Genomic DNA, 22,053 nt, shown 5'->3' with positions numbered 1-22,053 from the left:
TTTAGTAGATAAAGTAGATAGCTCTAATTTATCTTTCATGTAAAAACTCATTTCTCAATTTGCTCAAAGTGTGCTACTTTTACATGGCATAAAAGTCACTCTGGCCTCCTTAAAACAAGATAATGCTAATGAACTGATTGAGGTGGAGAAATAGATATTTTTTTCCTTATGGAGAGAATTTTCATTCTTTAAAGAAATTAAGTGACTGCCATTAAAAGTGCTTCATTTAAGACCTGTTTATAAAATGGAGACAGGAGATAGGAAATTTAAAACAACAAACCTCTGTACCTCTTGCCCGGTAATACATACCTCATACACACACAACCAGCATTTTTATGAACACAGTCTTATTTCTGGAAGCAATCAGAACAGCCTTGAAAGGGATATTGGCCTAAATTCATAGTGATGAATTGGTTTCTCCTGTTAAACCTATACTGTATGTGCCTTTCTTGATGTAAAGAATATTAGTGGGGGAAAAAAACCAGCCCCAGTAGTGAATATAGGCTCTATCTACTATGCCAGCTGAGGATAAATTTTCTAAAAATACTTCTTTCCATGATTATGCAAAAACTGGCACTGAACATAATAAAGAGCTGTACATACTCATTTTTTTAATTGAGAAACCTCATACTGAAAATAGTGACTTAGCAATTTTATTTTCTATTTTGAACTTTACATCATACAACCACTTGTTACAGATGAGTACTTAAAAGATGTGGCTAAGTACAGTATTTTTCCCTTATACTTGTTGTGGTGTATTTTTTTTTCCAGTTTATGGTTTAGCTGGTTGAATGTATATCATATTGGCAGGTGATAATTGAACTTCTTAAAAATAAGTACTTTTTCCAAACTAACATAATGTAAAGCTTTATAGCTTTCAACTATCTTCCTGAGAGAGCATTAACTATTCACTTCAGTTCAGTTCAGTTTAGTTGCTCAGTCGTGTCCAACTCTGCGACCCCATGAACTGCAGCCCTCCAGGCCTCCCTGTCCATCACCAACTCCTGGAGCTTACTCAAACTCAGGTCCATTGAGTCACTGATGCCATCCAACCATCTTATCCTCTGTCGTCCCCTTCTCCTCCTGCCTTCAGTCTTTCCCAGCATTAGAGTCTTTTCCAGTGAGTCAGTTATTTGCATCAGGTGGCCAGAGTTTTGGACCTTCAGCTTCAGCATCAATCCTTCCAATGAATATTCAGGAATGATCTCCTTTAGGATGGACTGGTTGGATCTCCTTGCAGTCCAAGGGACTCTCAAGAGTCTTCTCCAACACCACAGTTCAAAAACAACAATTCTTCAGCACTCAGCTTTCTTTATAGTCCAACTCCCACATCTGTACATGACTACTGGAAAAACCATAGCTTTGACTAGATGGACCTTTATTGGCAAAGTAATGTCTCTGCTCTTTAGTATGCTGTCTAAGTAGGGAAGCCCATTAACTATTCAGGCTTGCCTCTAACTTTTGTTTCCGAGTTGGGAGATTTAACCAGTTTTAAATACACAAAATCTATTGCACCTCAGAATATAACTATGACATTATATTCAAGATTCTAACATCTAAGAAAAAAATGTTAGATAGAAGGTTAAAAGTGGCTTCCCAGGCAGCACTAGTGATAAAGAACCCACCTGCCAATGTGGGAGATATAAGAGACACTGGCTCAATCCCTGAGTAGGCAAAATCCCCTGGAGAAGGGCATGGCAACCCACTATGGTGTTCTTGCCTGGAGAATCCCGGGCTACAGTCCATAGGGTCACAAAGAGTCAGATACGACTGAAGTGACTTAGCATAGCATAGAAGGTTTTAAAAAAATTGATGTAAAAGTAGCAAATAGTCTTACCAGAGTTCTCAGTAACACACGAATTTAGAATATTGTCAGATATGAAAGTGTTTATAATATAGTAAAAACATTAAAACTCTGAAGTCTCAAGGATTTAAAAAGTAGAAAATATCATTATTGATTTAATATGTACCTATGATTTTCTTGTATCTTACAGGAAAAAAAGGGATGCAGAAAGGCAAAGCTATTTTAATTATAAAGCTTTCTAATACTGAAGTTTATCTTTCAGTCTTTGGTGCTGAATTGTTTCTTACAGAAGAAAGATAAACTTTTTCATATAATTTTATTCCTACAGGATAAAAGGGAAATTGAAGCTTCTCTGACCCTTGGATTGACCATGCGGGGAATACAGATTTTTCAGGTTAGTTAATGGGGAATAGGTGTCAAATGGTTTCCACTATGTCTTAACTCTGACAGTGTGCCTGCCTGGTCCTGTGCTATGTTCACTGTTCACTGGTCCTATTTCCAGCCATTGATTGGTTACTACTTCTTATTTGTCCAGCACAGACGTGGATAATGTGGGATAGACAAAGTGAAACAGTCTGATCCTTGACATCAGTAAGTCCTCTAGAACAGAAAATAGCAAACCAAAGATTGGCCCACATTTATCTCTCATAGATCATTAATATCCAAACATTTTTCTTTGGATGTCATTAATTTTTAGCATTCTTTATCATCTGGTGCATCTGTAACTATGGAAAGAAAAATGACTTTGTGATAAAGTATCTGACCCAGACGTTTTAATTTCCGTTACAATTTTCCGATAAAACTCATCTGTTGAATAAGCAGTTCCTGTCATCCTTCTGCAGGTGGGATGGTGTTATCATCCCACCATCAACAGGGGAAAGAGGAGGTCTGTGAGACCTGGGAGAACATGAGGGTGCCTTATCTTTGGTATAGGCAAAATGCCCAGTTATGAAAGTCTGAGTGCCTTATCTCATCTCTCGAATGCCTGAGTCTTCTGGACTTTTCATTTAAATTTACAGATGGGCCAGAAGGGAAAAGATTACCTTGAAAGGCAACGTAGTCACTGAGGAACCCAAAGTGGCAGAATTGTATCATTTCTCTCTTAATTACTGTCTGCATGTCTCTAAAGAGAGTTGGGGACCTCTTTCAGATTTTAATTACTGTATTTTAGTTTTCTGGGAAAGAAGTTAGAGCTATTTTAGAGTATCTGTCAGTTTCCTCGGTAACTCTATGTGCATAACTTATACGAGTTATAAGTAACTCATCATTCTTTCCACAGAATTTAGACGAAGAGAAACAATTACTTTATGATTTCCCTTGGACCAATGTTGGAAAGTTGGTGTTTGTGGTAAGTTTAAAATAACTGACTAAAATACTCATCTGTTTGTTTTTGTGGACTTTTGTTTTTTAAACAAAATATTGTTTCAGGCACAAAACTTGATGTTTTCTCAAAATTGAAGATGAAAATAGTTAGCTTTCTTAGATTCTTACGCATGTGCTGTAATTATAATCCTTGCCACTTTTCAGTAGTGAACCTGAAATCACAGAGTCTTACAGCGAAAGAAATCACCAATTTTAATTTGTGTGTCTGGTCCCCACCACTCTACCCTAGTTGCAGAAAAAATGTGATGGGAAAAGTTCAAGATGAATTCATCAAACAGAATTATTTTTTAAAATGTACAGCAGAGGTATTAGAAAACAGAAAGCTGTAATCAGAGGGTGAATTATTCTTAGCTTGGGGGTTGGCCCGTTCTTTTGGAAGTTAACTTCTCTTGAATAGAGAATAAAGAGTGATATAAAAAGATGTTTCTATTAATATCTGTCTGTTGCAAATCATCATTATAAGGAAAGGGCTACAACTTTTAACAGGAAAAGTACTTTTGTTTTTAGATTATTGAGAACAATACACTTTCTTTTGTCAGAGCAAATTCTTGTTTTTCCCAGCTGTTTCACTCTTTTGCCAGCTGTATCCATTTTGGGGAAGAGTTCAAAGAATTACAGTTAATTATATGTCTTTCTAGTGGTCATTAAAATTCATAATTTTGCTTTGTTCCTAAATTACTGGAAGAAATACACAAAGAGAGGAGGAAGATAAGGATTAAGACACATGCTTCTTTCTAGCAGGAAGATGGCCTACATAAATAAAGAGCTCTATTGCCAGATCGTATTTGGGCACTGATCCCACACTGCCCTGTGAGTTAAAAGACCTGTTTCTGACTTTAATTCAGATTGGGCACAGTTCAATCTGATTTCACTTTACCCATACATTAAATGGGGCCTGACCTGCCTCCTCCTCACTGGCTCTTTCTGCTTCGAGCTTTTTGTGAAAGGAGTGGAGCTATTTGTAAATGAGAAAATTATTAACCCACTTGCCCCCTTCATGTCTACAATTAAGTAGTAATAAAATATATTTATAGAAATTGAATTTTTAAGGGTCCTGCACCAAGTGGTTCCTGAATCTCGTTGTGCATCACCTTCATCGGAGGAGCTTGTTTAGATTTATGGGCCTCACCCAAGAGATTTTTGATTCAGCAAGTTTGGGGCAGAGACTGGGAATCTGTTTTGGCAAACTTCCCAGATGATTCTTCTTTCAGCCAGCCCAGCCCTGCCTAGTTGTATGACTCTGGGCATATCACTTAACATTTCTGTGCCTTGGTTTCTTCCTTACAAAATGGGGATAATGGACCACCCCCTTGGGCTTCCTTAGTGGCTTAGACGGTAAAGAATCTGCCTACGGTGCAGGAGACCTGGGTGCTATCCCTGGGTCAGGAAGATCCCCTAGAGAAGGGAATGGGTACCCACTTCACTATTCTTGTCTGGAGAATTCCGTGGACAGAGGAGCCTGCAGTCAATGGGGTTGCAAAGAGTCGGACATGACTGAGTGACGAACACTTTGACTGGCCATAGACTTGTGAGAACTGAATAAGTTAATACATATTTAGTGCTCATGAAGTGTAAGTTACAAGCATTCTATCATAGCGTTGAGATCCGGTGGTGGTTCCTTTTAAAATGGAAAGTCAAGAGGTAAGAAATTCCATCCATGTCTGAATTGCTTTGTGCTGACTTTCAGTGTGTAGTAAAATACACCTCCTTCTTTGCTTTACCTTTTGTCTCCAGCTGAGAATCACTGTGTCTGGAAGACTCCTTTCTGTAGTCCTGCTGTCCTATTCATTGTCAAAAAAGTTAAAGGAATTCATAATATTCTGTAACTGGAAGGAACTTTGCCATACCCTCTCCCTAAATTTAGAACTTCAGGTTAATGATCCCAAACCTGGTGAATGAGGTTCCTCCACTGACAGAGAGATACTTACGTACCACTTGCATATCTTATTTCTCCTTCCTGTCTCATCCCTCCAGCTATCCATCTGGCTTCCAGTTCCCTCTTTTATCTGACTGAAGAGTTTCTCATTTTCTATTTCCATCCCATAGTTTATCATAAGCTGTAGTTACTTTATTTATTCGTCATCTCTACCCCAGAATGTCACAACAGGAGGGTAGGGACTTGGTCATATGCACTGTTGTCTTCTCAGCAACTAGAAAAGTGTTTGCCGCCTTGTCTGCGCCCAACAAATATTTCAATGCATTACTCTTCTAGGGCTTGTGGTCTTGTTTACTGAGTTAGGGTGCTGGGATTACATTTGAGAATGCTTTCATGATGGGCCCTTCTCTTCTCCATTACATAAATAGCCTGGCCAGCCAGAGAAACCACAGATGGAACCAGAAGACCCTGGCTTGGCACTTCCCTGAATTTTTGGTAATCCTCTATCCTGTGACGTTTTTGAAAGGGAAGGCAGTAATGTACTCCTCAGGGAACTTTGGATGGAGCCTTAAGCGTCTATTTCTGAGTCTGTAGTTTTCCTTACTTACTAGGAAAGAAAGTGGACCTTGACACATCAGAGACTTGTCTTCCTGACTTGTTCTTTCTCCGCACAGGGTAAGAAGTTTGAGATTCTCCCAGACGGCTTGCCTTCTGCCCGGAAGCTCATCTACTACACGGGGTGCCCCACGCGCTCCAGACACCTTCTGCAGCTCCTGAGCAACAGCCATCGTCTCTACATGAACCTGCAGCCCGTTCTGCGCCACATCCGGAAGCTGGAGGAGAACGAAGGTATCGCGAGACCTTGGGCGGGAAGCAGGTGGTATTTCGCCACCCGTGGCCCCTTACTCTACAGCTGCCAAGAATTGGGGCTTTAGTCTCTTGAAGAGTGGGACCTGGGGACCCCCAGCCTCTCCAGGTTCCCAGCAGCGTTTCTTTTTCCATCTCAGCAGTCCTGGAAAGCCCACCCACAGCCTGGTCAGCATATCTGAGATTATCCCTGCTATTTAACTGTCCTAGCAAACAGTCTCTTTAAAGTTTCCCTGCACTCAACTTGAAAGTCCGGAAAGCCACTACGTGGAAGCACGGGCTAAGGTTTATCTGCTTACCAGCTTTTATCTGCATCTCAGGGTTTTGTTTATACACTGGTCCACCTTGGGGCTGTTAGGTACAGGCTCTCTGAAATTCCTTGCAGTGTGATTATTCCTTCTGTTAGAGTGACAGTAAAGGTGGGCCACAGAATATCTCCAGCCTCTTGTTGACAACTAGGAAGCCCCTTGTCTGGCTCAGCAAGAAAGACCAACAAAGGAGAGAAAATTTTACAGTTGAGGATCTTGTTAGCCTGTCCTATTGGGGAGCAGGGGCGGTTTGCTGAGACACAGAATAGAGCAGTGCATTTGGGGCTTTAGAGTTCTGAGCCATGAGAAGGGCAAGTCTTGGTGAGGAGAGGAAGACGAGGTGGAGGCTTCTAACAATAGACTTCAGCTTCACAGTATTAACCTGATGGTTAGCTCTTTATCTCCTGTGGTTACTCTGTACAGCACACTCCAGTTTCACACCCAAAAATGCTACTTTGCATATTTGGTCTTTCAGTGTCTTCAATTTTTTTGCGAACTCATGTTATAGTAATTGTTGGTAATTTTATTGGATTTGATTTGTGGTATTTGCATGAATTAGGATTCAGATGCATATTAACTTAGGTCCATGTCGGAAACACATTTTGATCTCTCAGACCTCACTTTTCTTATAGAAACAAGACAAGTACCTGTCCTCTCTTAACAAACAAAAATCCTTATAGAGGTTTAAACGCAATCTGATGGATGTTTCTCAAAAGCTGCCTGTCAATTTAAATGAGGCCCAGTTTGGAGATGCCATTGTAATTTAAGTAGCAATTAGAACATGAATCATTTTCCACTGTCTGCCACCAAACTGCATTTGTCTTTGGCGAGAATTAGTCTTACTCTCTAGTGTATTGGCTTCCCCTGCTGCCAGACTGCCAGTTCTTCCCCATGATGACTCATCAGTATAACAAATACATGTATCTGTCTGACGCTGACAGGAAGGTTAGGAATTTAAATGGGCAGAAGCACCAGGAAAGCTTGTGAGAATAGGTGACTTAGGTGCAGAGCCCATCATTTGCCAAGTTGGCTTCATTCCTGAATGGCCAACTTGCAACTTTGGGAAATTCATTTATTCCAGCAGCTCTCTGCCCACAGCATTTTAGTAAATTCTTGTTTAGGTGACTGTAATGTGAGCCCCTTGTACCCTGAAAGAATTAATGAACCTCCCCTATAGGTTCTAAAGAAAAATTACAAAGAATGTTGAGTTCTTAAGAGGGGAGGGCTTTGTTATCAAGTGTAGTACCAAGTGCATGTGAGGGCTTATGTGAATGGGGCAGTGAGAATGACAGTGATGCAGATTGGATCTTTGATGTGGGTATGTGTAGATACATTTTGCAGATATGGCTTTTTTTTTTTTTCCTTCCACATCTTTACATTCTTCTTCTTAGAAATCCCTGCAGATCTGAAGAAAACCTGAAACTAAGTTCCTTTGGATTAACGTTGGCCTGAATTCAGTTATTTCACCCACACTTAAGGACTGCAACATTAAAAAAAAAAAAAAGCTATTAACATCAGCCAAAATCACAGCATGAAAAGAATCTTTATTTTTCTTAATTAGATTTCATCTAGTGTCATGTTGTCTGAAACACTATTTTTGCATTTTATAGTAAAAATGATCATAAGAATCCTATTGTTTTAAAAGAGATGGATACAAAACTGCTTTCTGTCATTAAAATCTTTTTTCAACTCAGTTTTACTCAATCGCTAGGGCTTATTCTCAGGTTTTATGTCAAGAGGGTGCATTGGCTTGCATTATGGTCCAAAATAACAAGGAAAGTTTGGTGTTCTGTGGGCTTTTACAACAGATGCTTTGCATTGCTGACACCAGTGATTGCTAGGGGGTGAGCAGTTGCATTTTGTATTTCTTAGAATAAATTTCAAAATTATTTCAACATTTCCCTCATTTTGTAACTGATTGGTGTGAAACTTCTTAAATGTTTGCAGAAGGTCTAAGAGATGAAAAGCACAATGACAGGAGTAGAAGCCAGCACGTGGAACACCAAGGCTGTGCTGACATGTTGATAGGAAGTAATTCAGGCTAGGCTCTCAGCTAGAGGACAAGTTGGCAAAGTACTTGTTTTCTAGTGAGTATGTGTGTGAGTATAGAATAACTAGTTGACTCCAAATCGGTCAGAAATTTGGGAGTAAAAGGGCTATTTTTAAAGATATAGAAAAGTTTTTTTTAATAGAGCCACTGTTATCAGTTGTCTTAGGGCTTAAGACTTTTTTTTTTTTTCACTTTTTACCCTTTCAAGGGCCATGTGCCTATTGTATTGAAACTACAACAAATAGAAAGCATATGGGAGTTTTGCAAACCCCTTTTAGCTCTTCATCTCAACTCCTGCTGCCTTAGAAAATAGGACTCATTAGAACCCAGCCTAGCCCTAAAAAGATGGGCTGTAGATGGATGTACTTTTGTAGCAGTGATGTGTCGTTAGGCCCTGATGTCTGGTTCCATTCTGCCTCACTGTGAGTATTGCTACACACACCTCTTTGCTTCAGCTTGAGTCCCTAGAAGTAACATGAATAGGCTGGAGCCCAGAAATGTACACACCATCATCTCCAAGCGTTGTTGCCATTTTGCATCCTGGAGTGCAGTATCTTCTCTTTCTGTTGATGTTCCTTTCTTCCCCTGGGAAGCCTGTGGTGATTATACTTCAGGCTGGATTCAGACACCAAAAGTACAAGTATTTTTACTTAACCAAGAGACAAGACAAATCCATTAGACCCTTGAGAACCCAAATAGTCTGGTTTAGTTAGCAGTTTCTAAAATAGTATCAATTCAACATTCCCCAAGTGCACTCTTCCTTTTTAACATTGTTCTGATGTGTTATTTCTCATCAGTATTAAAAATACTCATCATCAGTATTAAAACAAAGGCTCTTTCTTTGTTTTAAATTTCTGACCTCAAGCAAAAAAATAGTATGTTTGTATCAGTTGTATACCTGTGCCTTTATGTAATGGTTAGTTTAGCATTTGATAAAAGGGACTTTCCAATATTGTGTCTTTGTCTGCATTAAAGATCTGCACCAACTTGTTAAATAACAGTTTTATCAGTCAGAGGCTATGTGGGTATAAATCATCAAACCAGAGTGATTACTATGTTTTCTTAATAGATCGTGAAGTCTCATTAGTTCAGCCTAAATGTAGAAAAGCAATCTTAATCTGTGAAAATCTCAGTTCTGGAATTTTTTGAAAGAAATTCTCAGAAAAATAAATAGTTTTATTTTAAATTGTCTTCAACAGTTAGAGCTAAGTTAACAATGGACCAAACTGAACAGATGAACAAATCAAATGAAAGGCAGTTAGCATAAATGTACTTATGAAAGCATTTCTGTAGCAGAGTTTCTGAAATTATCTGTGGGGAAGGACCAGATTTTTTAAAACTTCTAATCCACCATGCACTGATACTTTTGCAAAGTTCAAAGTCTCATTAGTGGATGTGCTGGCAATATCAGATAGCTCTGAAAGTTTCTAAATGTTTATTCTCAATTCCTAAACTTATTCCATTGTGGACAAATAACAGTTTTCAGACAAGAAGTGGTCTTATCATCCACATTGAGTAGCATTCGTCTGCAGTGTTTGAAACTTTAAAACTTTTCGAGTAGTCAGATGCCTGCCTCAGATCTATTGTACTGGGATTTATTCATTCTGCAGTCTTCTTACATAGAGTTCCTATCAGAATTATCAGCACTTTCCAGTTACTCACTTCTAAATGTGAAATTGTGCTTGTTCGTGGCCTGATGACTGCCCTGGGCTAACCAGCCATTCCTCCTGCCTTGGTTGACTGTAATGACAAACTGTGTTCCTCACCACACAGAGAAGAAGCAGTACCGGGAGTCTTACATCAGCGACAACCTGGACCTTGACATGGACCAGCTGGAGAAGCGGTCTCGGGCCAGCGGGAGCAGCGCCGGCAGCATGAAGCACAAGCGCCTGTCCCGTCACTCAACCGCCAGCCACAGCAGCTCCCACACCTCGGGCATTGAGGCCGACACCAAGGCCCGGGATGCGGGCCCCGAGGACACCTACCCTGGCAGTGCCATCCACCGCAAGCTGAAAACCTGCAGCTCCATGACCAGCCACGGCAGCTCCCACACCTCTGGGGTGGAGAGTGGCGGCAAGGACCGACTGGAGGAGGATTCGCAGGATGATGGTAACCTGCCCCCCAGGCCCTCCAAGCTAACGGTGCTGATCCATTGTCAGGGCCCCTTCTGCTTTTTCTCTCCCAGTGCTTTCCCCAGTATTGGTTCCATAGGATCAATATTGTAATAGAGAAGAGGCAACACAGCATTGGCTGCTTCACCCTGGGTTAAGGAAATAAGATGAGATCTATAGCCTGTATCAGCATTTGGGTGCATCTTCTTTATTGTTTTTCTGCTTCAAATAATTGCTGTAGCATTCAGGTTTGGGGAAAAGATATACTAACTCCATTGAGGAAAACTGAAAAACACATGTGTGCTTACTATAGAATTCATGTGGATCTCAAATCTCATTGTTAAATGCTCCAAGAGATGGCAGATGTGGGAGACGGAGAGCTTCATGCACTATTCATTCTGTCTTTGTCAACAGTCTGCTTTGGCATGAGCCAAACGACCCATCAGCTCAGCTGGCCCTTTGTCATCACAGCATGCTAGTACAGTTTTTCTTAAAGAATAATTGATAGTCAGATCATGGCGTTAGCAGACATGTAGATAACACAACAGTCCTGAGAAAAAGAGAAGCAGGATCTAGTCAAGAATTGTCACTGGAATTTCCTATTGTGGAGTCTCATTAGCAAGTTTATTTTTACATGTAAATAATTGCATAACCTCCCTCAAGGTGTGGCTATGCATGGTGACCATTTCCTGTCACTAAATGTCTTTCCCTTCTTCAGAAATAGAGATGTTGGTTGATGACCCCAGAGACCTGGAGCAGATGAATGAAGAGTCCTTGGAAGTCAGCCCAGACATGTGCATCTATATCACAGAGGACATGCTCCTGTCACGGAAGCTGAACGGACACTCTGGTGAGCTCCCGCAGAAGGGATCTCCTTACCCAGGGCGTGGTCCTCGACTGGGGAGCAGGCGGCCAGGAAAATAGAAGGAGTGGGTTGGGGGCTCCAGGTCAGTGTCACAGACTGTGGGATCGAGTGCCTTCTGTGGAGGAAAAGGAAAGGGAGGCTGGAGAAGCACTCAACATTGGAATTAGCATCCGCTACCTCATGCTTTGGACAAAGCTGTGTAATTGGGTTTTATCTTTCTTTCTTTGCTCTTTTAAATGATAACCCGAGAGTTATGTGATATATCTGTTAAGAGGCTTGGAAGCCCTTCAAACTGGCCTCCTCCTTTCCATAGACAAGAAAACCCATGGATTAGAGAGGACAAATGCTGTGTGGAGAAAAACAGCAGTCAGGTCTCCAGGTTTACTTTGTTTTGTTTCCCCCTGTGCTATAGTATATGGACTTCCCAGGTGGCACAGTTGGTAAAGAATGTGCCTGCCAGTGCAGGAGACGTAAGCGCTGTGGGTCCAATCCATGGGTCAGGAAGATCGCCCGGAAGAGGAAATAGCAACACACTCCATTACTCTTACCTGGAAAATCTCATGGACAGAGGAGCCTGGTAGGCTTCAGTCCAAGGGGGTCACAAAAGAGTTGGACACAACTCAGCGTGCACACACACACACACACACACACACACTATATCATACAGGGTGTAGGAACCTGGAGAAAAAGTGTTAAAAAAGGTTGGCTTAAAAAAACTCTTAAATCCTATATTTGATGACACCTTTAAATGTATTCACTATAACCCTTTTACAGAGTTATATAATAATATATATATTTCTCTCAAATGAAAGTTGGCATCTTAAAAAAACAAAAGTAGTTGTTCTAAAAAAAACCTCAGCCTTGTAATTGCTTTTGTCACATGTCATGAATTAGTCTCTGTTCTTTACAGAAAATGCCTTAGGAGCCAGCTGTCGAAATGACGTCAGTGCTGAGTGTCTTGCCATGGAAAGCACTGCTTGAGTGAGAGATCCTCCTTGGACTGGAGTGATCTGGCATTGCCCTGTCATGACCCACAACCTCTGATTGTGATCCTCTGCCATGCATCAGGGGCAGAGAATTAGTGATGAAAAGGTTAATAGACACAGTCTTTGTCATTCTGGCAGTTCTCTAAAGAGTAGGAGGAACCTTTGATGACAGAATTCCACTTGCTAACCTAGCAGAACCATGGCCTTCAGAAGCTTAGCCAGAAACAGACCTGCCCATGATTGCTGAGAATCACTCTGAGCAACAAAGACCCAAGAGGCTGATTGCTCTAGTCTTGTACCAGACTTTGCCCGTTTTTGTCCATTTACTTTATTATGTTGAATTTTTTCCTTACAAATATGTTTTAATATATATACGCACATTATAGCTGTATAGAGAGCATGTCATCACTCCCTGTGTGTGTGTGTGTTTGTGTAAAGAAAATTGTCTAAAGTGGGCCTCTGGGAAGGGGAGATGAGGCAAGCAGACTTTTACTTTCTATTTTTTAATTTCTGTTTGATTTTTATAAATTAATTTTGTAATTTTAAATAGAAATTAAATTTGTTTAAAATTTAAACAAATAAGATGGCTTTTGAAAAGATTTATATATAAAAAATGTGTATTTAAATGTCAAATATAATAGCAAAAAGAAAAAAGAAACTAAAGTTTAACAATGAGTAAAGTTATGTTCTGTTCATTAAAGTGGAATATTGTATAGCCACTCAATAATGAGATTTTCTTTCAGAGGATACTTAATAATATAAGAAACATAGGTAAGAAAAACAGTATAAATTGTTTAAATAGCATGATCTCAAATTATAAAAATGTTTATACATATATGATAAAAATATTATTAGCCTTTTTGCTGGGTGATGGGGTTATCGATGTTTTTATTTTCTTCCTTGCATCATCCTAGTTTGCCAAAATCTCTATAATCTGAGCCTTTAAACATTGTTTTAAAAACACAGAGCTAAGGTTGAGTGGTGATGCAATGTACTGCTCTATCCTTCATTCCTGTGGAAGTTGGCAGGAGTTGGTTCAATGTTCTGATCATCAGGCTTGATGCTGAGTTTTCTAGTGCTGGTTCTGGGTTTCAGAGCAGGTGATTTACAGGCAACCAGGGCACATTTTGGCTCTCCTCATGGCTCAAACAGTAAAGAATCCACCTGTTTATGCAGGAGACCTGTGTTCAGGAAGATGCTGCATTAGGAAGATCCCCTGGAGAAGGAAATGGCTACCTATTCCAGTATTCTTGCCTGGAGAATTCCATGGACAGAGGAACCTAGCAGGCTCTAGTGCATGGGGTCACAAAGAGTCAGACACGACTGAGGGACTAACACACACAGACGGGCACATTTACAGGGAAATCCAAAAGGAACCATACCAAGTGCCAGCCAGTGCCCTAGTCCACATCTTCCTGTGAAGATTCACTCGAAAGTTTAATGCTGGGACTTCCTGGTGGTCCAGTGGTTAAGAACCCGCCGATTGACATGAGTTATATCCCTGGTCTGGGAACTGAGAGCCCACATGCCACAGGGCAGCTAAGCCTGTGCACCCTAGAGCCCGTTCTGTGCAACAGGAGAAACAAACCACTGCAATGAGAAGCCCGCACACCACAACTTGACAGTAGCCCCCTCTCGACACAATTAGAGACACCCTGCACAAAATAACAAAGACCCAGCACAGCCAAAAATAAGTAAATAAATAATTTTTTTTAAGTTTAATGCTTTTTAAAAGATTATGAGCTTTCTAGAGAAAGTTGGTACCAACTCCAAAAACATGAGTGTCATCTGAGAATAAACTGTCTACATATAAGCCAAGGAATGTATGTATATCATTTTTTAATTGAACTAATCATCAAACATTTAATACATGCCAGACACTGAATTATCATGAGACCCTTTTAAAGAGATAGAATACAAAAAGTCATTTCTATGGATTACTAGCAGTGGCTGGATGAAAATCATATTGCTTACTCAAGGTTCTTTTTTTTATCAGGTGGAAATGTACTTAAGCCGTTTAGCCTTAAGGCTCTGGGGCTTGACCTTCACTTGCTCCATCTGTTTGCAAGAAACATGAGTGGTCTTCACTTACGTAGCCAGTTCTTGTTGACAGTTTTACCTCCTTAAATATTTTTTCTGGATGCTTTATGCCTATGCCACAGTCCCTTAGGAAAGTTTTAGCCCTGGATTTCTGTTTCTAAGATACCATCAGGCCCCCTGAGCCCTCAGTGACAAGGGGCTCTGGTGATCTCAGAGGTCCAGAGCTGACTTCTCACGGTAGCCTCCCATTTTTGGTGTCAGGCCAGTAAAACCTAGTGCAGGAGGCCTGTGCCGTGGCCCAGTCTTCCCAGAGGAACGTCTGGAACGGAGTGTGTTCCGTATGCAGGCCCTGAACCTTGCCCTTTGTGGGCATTTGCTCTTCAGTTGGATGGGTGCTGTGCTCAGCCCCATTTGTAAGAGGACACTGGCCAGGACACACAGGTTCTTACTTGCCTGGACCCAGTTCCCACCCATTTACCAACTGCTCATTTAAGTAGAACCAAACCTAGAGGCTGTGTCACTGTTCAGAGAGTTATATTCAAAGTCAGTGTTGTATGGAGAGTAGGGGAGCTTTAGTGATACAGGAAAGAAACGACTTTCACCTTCAGCCTTTGTTTTTGTTTCTAACTGCATCCTAAACAGCTTAATTATAAGTTTGTTTTAGAGAATGCAGGTTTTAACATCCATGCTACGCTCTAACCCCTCATGGATCTCACCACTCTCTGCAACACAAGGAGTGGTTGTGATCCATGCCTGTTGTCAGCCACCAAAGGGCCACAGGGAGATTCATCAGCACCGGCTCATATTTGCACTTTAGTTCTTGGTAGTAGGGTCGCTCAGCAGTAAGGAATCTGCCTACATTGCAGAAGACGCAGAAGACCCGTTTCAATCCCTGGGTTGGGAAGATCCCCTGGAGAAGGGCACGGCAACCCACTCCAGTGTTCTTGCCTGCAGAATCCCCATGGACAGAGGAGCCTGGCAGGCTAGTCCATAGGGTCACAGAGAGTCAGACATGACTGAAGTGGTTGAGCACAAGCACACAGTAGTTCATGTCAGATGCGTGGCAAGAAGGATAAATAATCTGAGATCTTCACTGGTTTTTCCTCTGTGTTTTACTTTAGGATTGATTGTGAAAGAAATCGGTTCTTCCACCTCCAGCTCCTCAGAAACGGTAGTCAAACTGCGTGGCCAGAGTACCGATTCTCTTCCACAGGTACGGGAGGAGTTGAAAAACTTAAATCAGGAGCTGAAGTTATAGACAGTTTCAAATAGTGGCTTACCTTTATAATTATGTAAATGAGTAGAAATTTAAAACCTTGAGGAAATGATTCCTAGTAGATACATACTTTCTAGGTTTAGTCTGAATTTATTTCCATTTATTTGCTAGTTCCATTTCTCTTTGAGTGGGATTTTTATTTGGATGAACTGTGTACTTTGTTTTATACTTCATATGAGAAGCCTCTGGTCTTTAGGTTTTAGGTTAACTGTGTATGTGTGTGTTAACTGTGTATGTGTGTGTGTGTGTTGATCTCAACAACTGGGAGAGTAATTTTCTTGTCAGGTATGTTGTGACAGAAGCGTTTCCACACTCTTAATTATTCCATTCAGTTTGAATTTTCAAACTGTGCTAAGCTAGTGTATTTGATAACCCGTAATCACTGGTTAGACGATTAAGCTATCAGAAGATACAGACAAATTAAAATACTCCGAAACTCACTGTTGCAGGATTTGGATGGAATCTACAACTGATACTCACCTCTGACTTCTGAGCACTCTTTCTCTCTCTTTATATGCCGTCTGTCTTGGGTGCTCTGTAGGCTAGATCTGTAATGGCTCGTCTCCATAGGTAACCCATTAAGGATTTTCTATTCGTGTAATTATTAGAACCATGTTTTAGCCTGCTTATATCTCCAGCTGGTGCCACCTCTTGGGGTAATGAGTTTGGAAAGTCTGTAACCTGATTGTACGGCATTTGGTGGAGTACAGCCTCTTGCACTGCTTAGGAGCCACCTCTTCATCCTGGGGCTGCCTCCCAACCTTTTCTACACCAAGAACACTTCATGTTATTTTTCTACCCAAGAATTCTAGCTTTTTAAAAAAATAGTGTTTTAAATTGTGTTTCTTGCATAATAATTGGTTTGTTTTCCCATCTTGTATTAAAAGAATAACAGACCTCAGCACAAGAGTGTTGCTATGCTGAATTGCCATATCCTCATGGAAAAGCAAAGAAACAGTACCTTTACCTGTGCAACCTGATTTTAGGAGAACTGCTTGGTTTCTGAGATGCTGGAGACAGTTGGATTCATGTTGCATTGACTTCTCTGAGCCTTGGGTTATTCTTCTAGGGAGTGGGTGGGGAAGATCATTGAGTTCCTAGGGCCTAGCACATAATAATGGCTCAGGAAATGTTAGCTACTATTATTGGTGGCAGTAGCATTTTTTCCTCACAGGGCTTCAGGGCCCAGAAACCACAGATTGGAAGCTACCTTCTAAGAGCTAAGGATTCCTTAACATTTTCTGATTTGGCAGCTTTTCTCTGTGCAGGGCACAGAGTGCTGAACTTTCACACTAGTCTATACTCTTAAAGTCGTTTCAACCTTCCCTTGTCTTGTAGACTATATGTCGAAAACCAAAGACCTCCACCGATCGACATAGCTTGAGCCTTGATGACATCAGACTGTACCAGAAGGACTTCTTGCGCATTGCAGGACTGTGTCAGGACACTGCTCAGAGTTACACCTTTGGGTGTGGCCATGAACTGGATGAGGAAGGCCTCTACTGCAGCAGCTGCTTGGCTCAGCAGTGTGTCAACATCCAAGATGCTTTTCCAGTCAAAAGAACCAGCAAATACTTCTCTCTGGATCTCACCCACGATGAAGTTCCAGAGTTTGTTGTTTAAAGGACCTCTGCGTGCAGCTGTCCAGACAGCCTGCTGCTTGCTAGAGGCTGTGAAAGCCATGGGTTCTTTCTTTACCTATTACTTGTGCCATATTTTCTTCACCCCAGACATATCTCTTTCTTTATAATAGTTGTGATGGAAATAAAAGCCGTGGGACAGTTGCACTTTAAGTATTACACGGGAGGAAAAGGACTACAGAGAACGTACAGCAAGACAAGTGCCCGGAAGTTCACTGATCCTTTGAAAGGAAATGTGCTTTACTGGTTACCAGACCTTCAGGATATCAGACTGCGGTGTGTGTGTTCATTGTTTTGTTTTCCAGTTCAATTACGTGTAACATCACTTTTTTTTTTTTTTAATCATGTGAAAGATGTTGTTGTGTTTCTTTGTTTGCTTGTATGTTTTTTTCTACCACTCCCTCATGAAATGCTGATGGTTTGAGGGAGGAGAAAGAGAAGAAGCTCTCATCTTTTTAAAAGAGAGACTGTTGCCCAGTCGTAGCCATTGCCACCCCGCTGGGGCTGTCCCAAAGTGAACAGGAATGAAGCGGTTGAATCAAGTGGTTCCAGCATGCCAAAGATGCGTCATCACAGAAGTGCAGCCCAAGGTCAACAAGATGTGAATCAAGCAATAACCAAAAGGTGGTGCCGTGAGGCCTTTGACTGCTTCACGCTGATCAGTGCCATGTCCTTCTCCTGCTCTTCCAGAAAGCTCTAGGATTCAGCCGAGTCCCTTGTCCAAGTAACAGATCGGCTGTGTTCGTGCCATAATGAATTTTGTGGAGTTTCTAAAACTAGTTTCTGTTAAAACTGTAGAAATGTCTTAGAATATGTTTATACTTGGTGGTTTGTTTTTTTAAATCAAGAATAAATTATGGTAATGTTGGTTTCTGCTTAACCAAAATACCCCAACTATACATATATGTTATACATATATAAATACATAAGATTGTGTGTTTATGTGTGTCTGAATCTTACCACCTTTTCATCTATGAAAGACAGCTCCCATGTCTATCTTACATATATGATCTTTCTTGTCTGGTGCAGAGGATAATGATGTTTGGTGTCACTGAATGGATGATGCCTACAGACAATCAGTTGATAGATACACAGTTAAGAACAATTGTTTGCTCATGTGTCTTTTGCCGTAGTTCTCAACCCTGGTTGCATCATGGAATTATCTGGGGAGCTTTGAAAAAACTAACAATGTCTGGGTACCACCTCAGATGAATTAAATCAGTGTCTTGTGGTGAGACCCAGGTGAAAATAGCCTTTTCTTTTGAAGTTTCCAGATGGAGCTAGTATGTAACAGGATTGAAAACCACCAATCCCAAGGATGTCTTATTCATTAACTTTGACGTATATAGAAAGTGTTAGTGTTTGAAAAAAGGCCATTTTTAGGACAGTTACTGCCACTGCTGTTAGGATGTAAAATAAAATCAAGTCAGGAGAGTGAACTTACCTTCAGATGTACAGTAACAGTGTTGCTTGCACTTCAGGAAAGTACTTTAGCACAATGTCTTTCTATGAGATGTTTTTAATGATTTCATATATTTACAACATTTGTTTACCATATTTTGATATACCATTTTTTCTATCTACCAAGTTTTATTAAAAAAAAACTATATTATTTTCTAAAGAAACAGTCATATTTTTATACAAAATTAAGTTTTCAGGTAACAAAGAAATAGTCTTAGGGTACAGCAGAACCTACAGTGTTCCCCGTGGATGGGGGTCAGTATTATAAACACGTGGAGAATGAGAACAAGCTCTACCTGTGTTGCCCCTCACATTTCTGCCCCCACTGTGGATAAGAAAGGGCAGTGGATACACACAGGCCTGGTCAACTTGGTTTAACTTGACACTTTAAAAGGAAACAAAATTCTAGAGTGTTATAGTCAGGAAATTATTTTGCTTTTATCAAATGTTTGAAAGAACCAAAGTTTCAGATATCAGAATGTATTAAAGTATCTCAGTCTTTGTATATAAAAGGATGAAAGTATGAAAGGATCATCTAATGACTGTTACTAAGTCATTAAATAATCCACCATTTCTTATAGATGCTTAAGAGACAAATTCTGATGAAGTTTGACCCTAAAAAGCCCAGATCATAAATGTGGTGTATTTCCTTAGCTCTTAGTGTTTCTTGTTTAAACATCAAAAAATATATATTTAATTAAGTACATAATGCTTTATACTTTTATTTTCTCTCTACTTCAAACAGAATCAGGTCTTTAGGGTTTTGCCAGCATTGTTAGTGGTTTTGCACACCCTCTTTCTAATTGGATTTATGAATGGTCTTGTGGGTTTTCAAAAATGAGACATGCTAAGGACATATTTTTGCTTTTTGATCCACTGCGGCAGAATTATATATATGTATATGAAAATCCATTTTGAATATCTACATTTTTGTATTTGGAAATTGTTTTAAAAAATAAAGGAAAAGTATAAACCTGATATTTATTCTGCATTTGTTAATATCCATTGCTAGTCAGTATACCAGTTTGGTATATATTGCCTCTACATGTCTGCATTTGTATTTGCAACAATGAACTTTATATCTGCATAAATTGTAAATAATCCTTTCTGTGAAAGGATCATCATGTTAAGATGATACCAAAAGTGTGTTTTAAAAAACTGCATTATTTTGTAATTATTCTTATAAGGATTTCATGGTAAGATTAGCAGTCAATAAAGTTACTTTTTATTTGTCTTTGAAGTGCCTTTTTAAAAATTATTATTAGAGTTCTCCATGATGCAAGAGTGACTGTTCTCTTTATGTTCTTCTTTCCTATAATAGAGCATGTTTAAGGACAACCTGATAGAATTCTGACCAAAGTAGCCCTTGTGTTGATGCTAATAGCTGATGCCAAGCCCTGCCATGTGCCAGAGCCTGCTCCACGTGTGTCAGAAGCTCATGTGTTAACTGTTGAATCCTCATATTCCCATAAGGCAGGTACTGTTATTCTTTTCAAGTTAGAGATGAAGGAAACAAGGCTCCGAGAGGCTCAAGGGTGTGGCAGTCAGCCACTGGTGTGGCAGTCAGCCACTATTCAGTCCCAAAGTGTGGGGCATAAAGGTCTCTACTTCTTTAATTTCATTTTTTTTAATAACTACTTTAACTTGCCCATTCAACAGTCATTATTGGAGTGTTCTAGTTTCAGAAAAATGAGTGGTTGCATTTAAAAGCATGCATTCACAGATCGAATGTGAGGGTAGCATGGCATAAAGCATGGAGCCCAGAGCTTAGAGTCAATAGATAGGATTCTGTGAAGCCTGGCTCACCTCCTAAAGGAGAACCCAGTGTCTTGTCTTTGCTCCAGCTTTCTTGGCTATAAAACAGGAATAATTCAAAGGACTGTTGCAGATTAAATACAGTAATGGTTATAATATGCCCCTGATGACTAGGGTGGGAGAGAGTAGGGTTCTCAAATCTTCTAACAAACATTTAATTTCTGTAGAATTGAGCCACTTGATCATTTTGAAGCAAACAGTACAAAAACAAACTTTCCAGTGGGGTGTCATTCATGAACTTTGCAGCATAGCTGATAAAATGTAAGTTGGAGGTAAGGGGAGAAAATATATGGGCACTGTCTGAGTGTCTGATATTACACAAATATCTAATCCTCACAACCCTTCAAGGTCTTGTCACCCACATTTTGCAGCTGAGGAAATGGTTCAATTTGCCCAAGATCCTGTAGCTAGTAAGTGATAGAGCAAAGTTTTCAACCTAAACTTGTCTCCAAAAGCCTTGCTTTTTTTTTTTTTTTTACTGCATACACCATATTACCAACTTAGAGAAAACTCAGAATCTAATAGGAAGGACAAAATTACAATTTTGATAATGTGATAAATGGAATTTGTTCACAAACTTTTTTTTTTTTTTTGAGCACCCACTGTCTGCCAAATATACATAAGGCTTAATGAGACATTGCTTGGCATAGACAGTGAAGACCTTGGAGATGGGAGTGGGAGGTGGGAAAAGCAGAGAAGATTTATTCAGAAGATCCCTGAATGGAGACTTCCGGCAGAATGGGTGAGGTGCAAGCTGTCCAGGCAGGGGCTTAGAAGCTGGAGATAGCAGTGCTCATTCAGGGACCTGCGAGGAACCCTTTAACTCAAATAATGACCCCTCAGCCTACTTGTGAGAGGCTTTGGATGCCCAGATGAAGACACTTGAGTGTTTGCACAGCAGGGAGCCACTGGAGGGGGTTATAAGAAGAAAGAGACAAATGTCTGGAGTTTGAGAGAATTAATGGAAACAGTGCAGGTAGAAGTGGAGACTAGGGAGAAGATAAGGATTTGAATTAAGAATGTGGCAGCAGGCAGGAAAAAGATTCAAAAGCTGTGTAGGAAGCAGAATAGCAGAATTTTCTCTCTGTGTGTCCCTCTCTCACACAGAGTTGTCACCTCCAAAGCTAAAAACTGGAGAAACAGGCAATTTTGCCGTACTTGGCAATAATCTTGAGAGGACTGTAGAGTTAATTACTGCTTTACATGATGAACTAAAATCTACTCTGCATGAGTACTTTGAAAATTGGCACAGTGGCTTCAACTACCCTAGTCTCCAGCAGTGGTTTTCAGCCTTGATTGCACATTAGAATGACCTGGAGAACAATGCCTGGGGCCCAGACCAGAGCTGCCGATTGATTTGCTCTGGGGTGGGCATAGTGCTGCTAAAAGTTCTGCAAGTGATGCTAACGTGCATCAGGGTTGCAGCCCAGTGGTCTATAGATAAGCCCAAGCAATATGGACCAACCAGTTATCTGCTCCTGAACTGTGATCCCCACTTGGGATGGGTTAAGTCTCCAATGTATCCAGGTGTGTTGCATTTTGTGAGAGCCGACATTGATTTCTTTTTGCCA

At 40.4% G+C, this 22,053-nt stretch overlaps 1 protein-coding gene across 4 annotated transcripts in view; it reads left to right on the top strand.

Annotated features, from left to right (window-relative positions):
• Positions 1-19,907, top strand: part of FRMD6 (FERM domain containing 6) — a 262,617-nt gene extending 242,710 nt beyond the window's left edge. For all 4 annotated transcript variants that reach the window (XM_040226753.1, XM_040226751.1, XM_040226752.1 and 1 more), the window contains 7 exons: positions 2,133-2,198; positions 3,084-3,152; positions 5,738-5,912; positions 10,062-10,397; positions 11,118-11,249; positions 15,412-15,503; positions 16,905-19,907. In XM_040226753.1, coding sequence (XP_040082687.1) covers positions 2,133-2,198; positions 3,084-3,152; positions 5,738-5,912; positions 10,062-10,397; positions 11,118-11,249; positions 15,412-15,503; positions 16,905-17,189 — 1,155 coding nt within the window. In that variant the 3' untranslated portion in view covers positions 17,190-19,907. The remainder of the gene's footprint in view (positions 1-2,132; positions 2,199-3,083; positions 3,153-5,737; positions 5,913-10,061; positions 10,398-11,117; positions 11,250-15,411; positions 15,504-16,904) is intronic.
• The last annotated feature ends 2,146 nt before the right edge of the window (positions 19,908-22,053 follow it).

This window comes from Oryx dammah, unplaced genomic scaffold, assembly GCF_014754425.2.
Source record: "Oryx dammah isolate SB20612 unplaced genomic scaffold, SCBI_Odam_1.1 HiC_scaffold_26, whole genome shotgun sequence".
NCBI lineage: Eukaryota > Metazoa > Chordata > Mammalia > Artiodactyla > Bovidae > Oryx > Oryx dammah.
The sequence above is the reverse complement of the archived record's forward strand: the minus strand, read 5'-3'. Positions and strand labels throughout refer to the sequence as shown.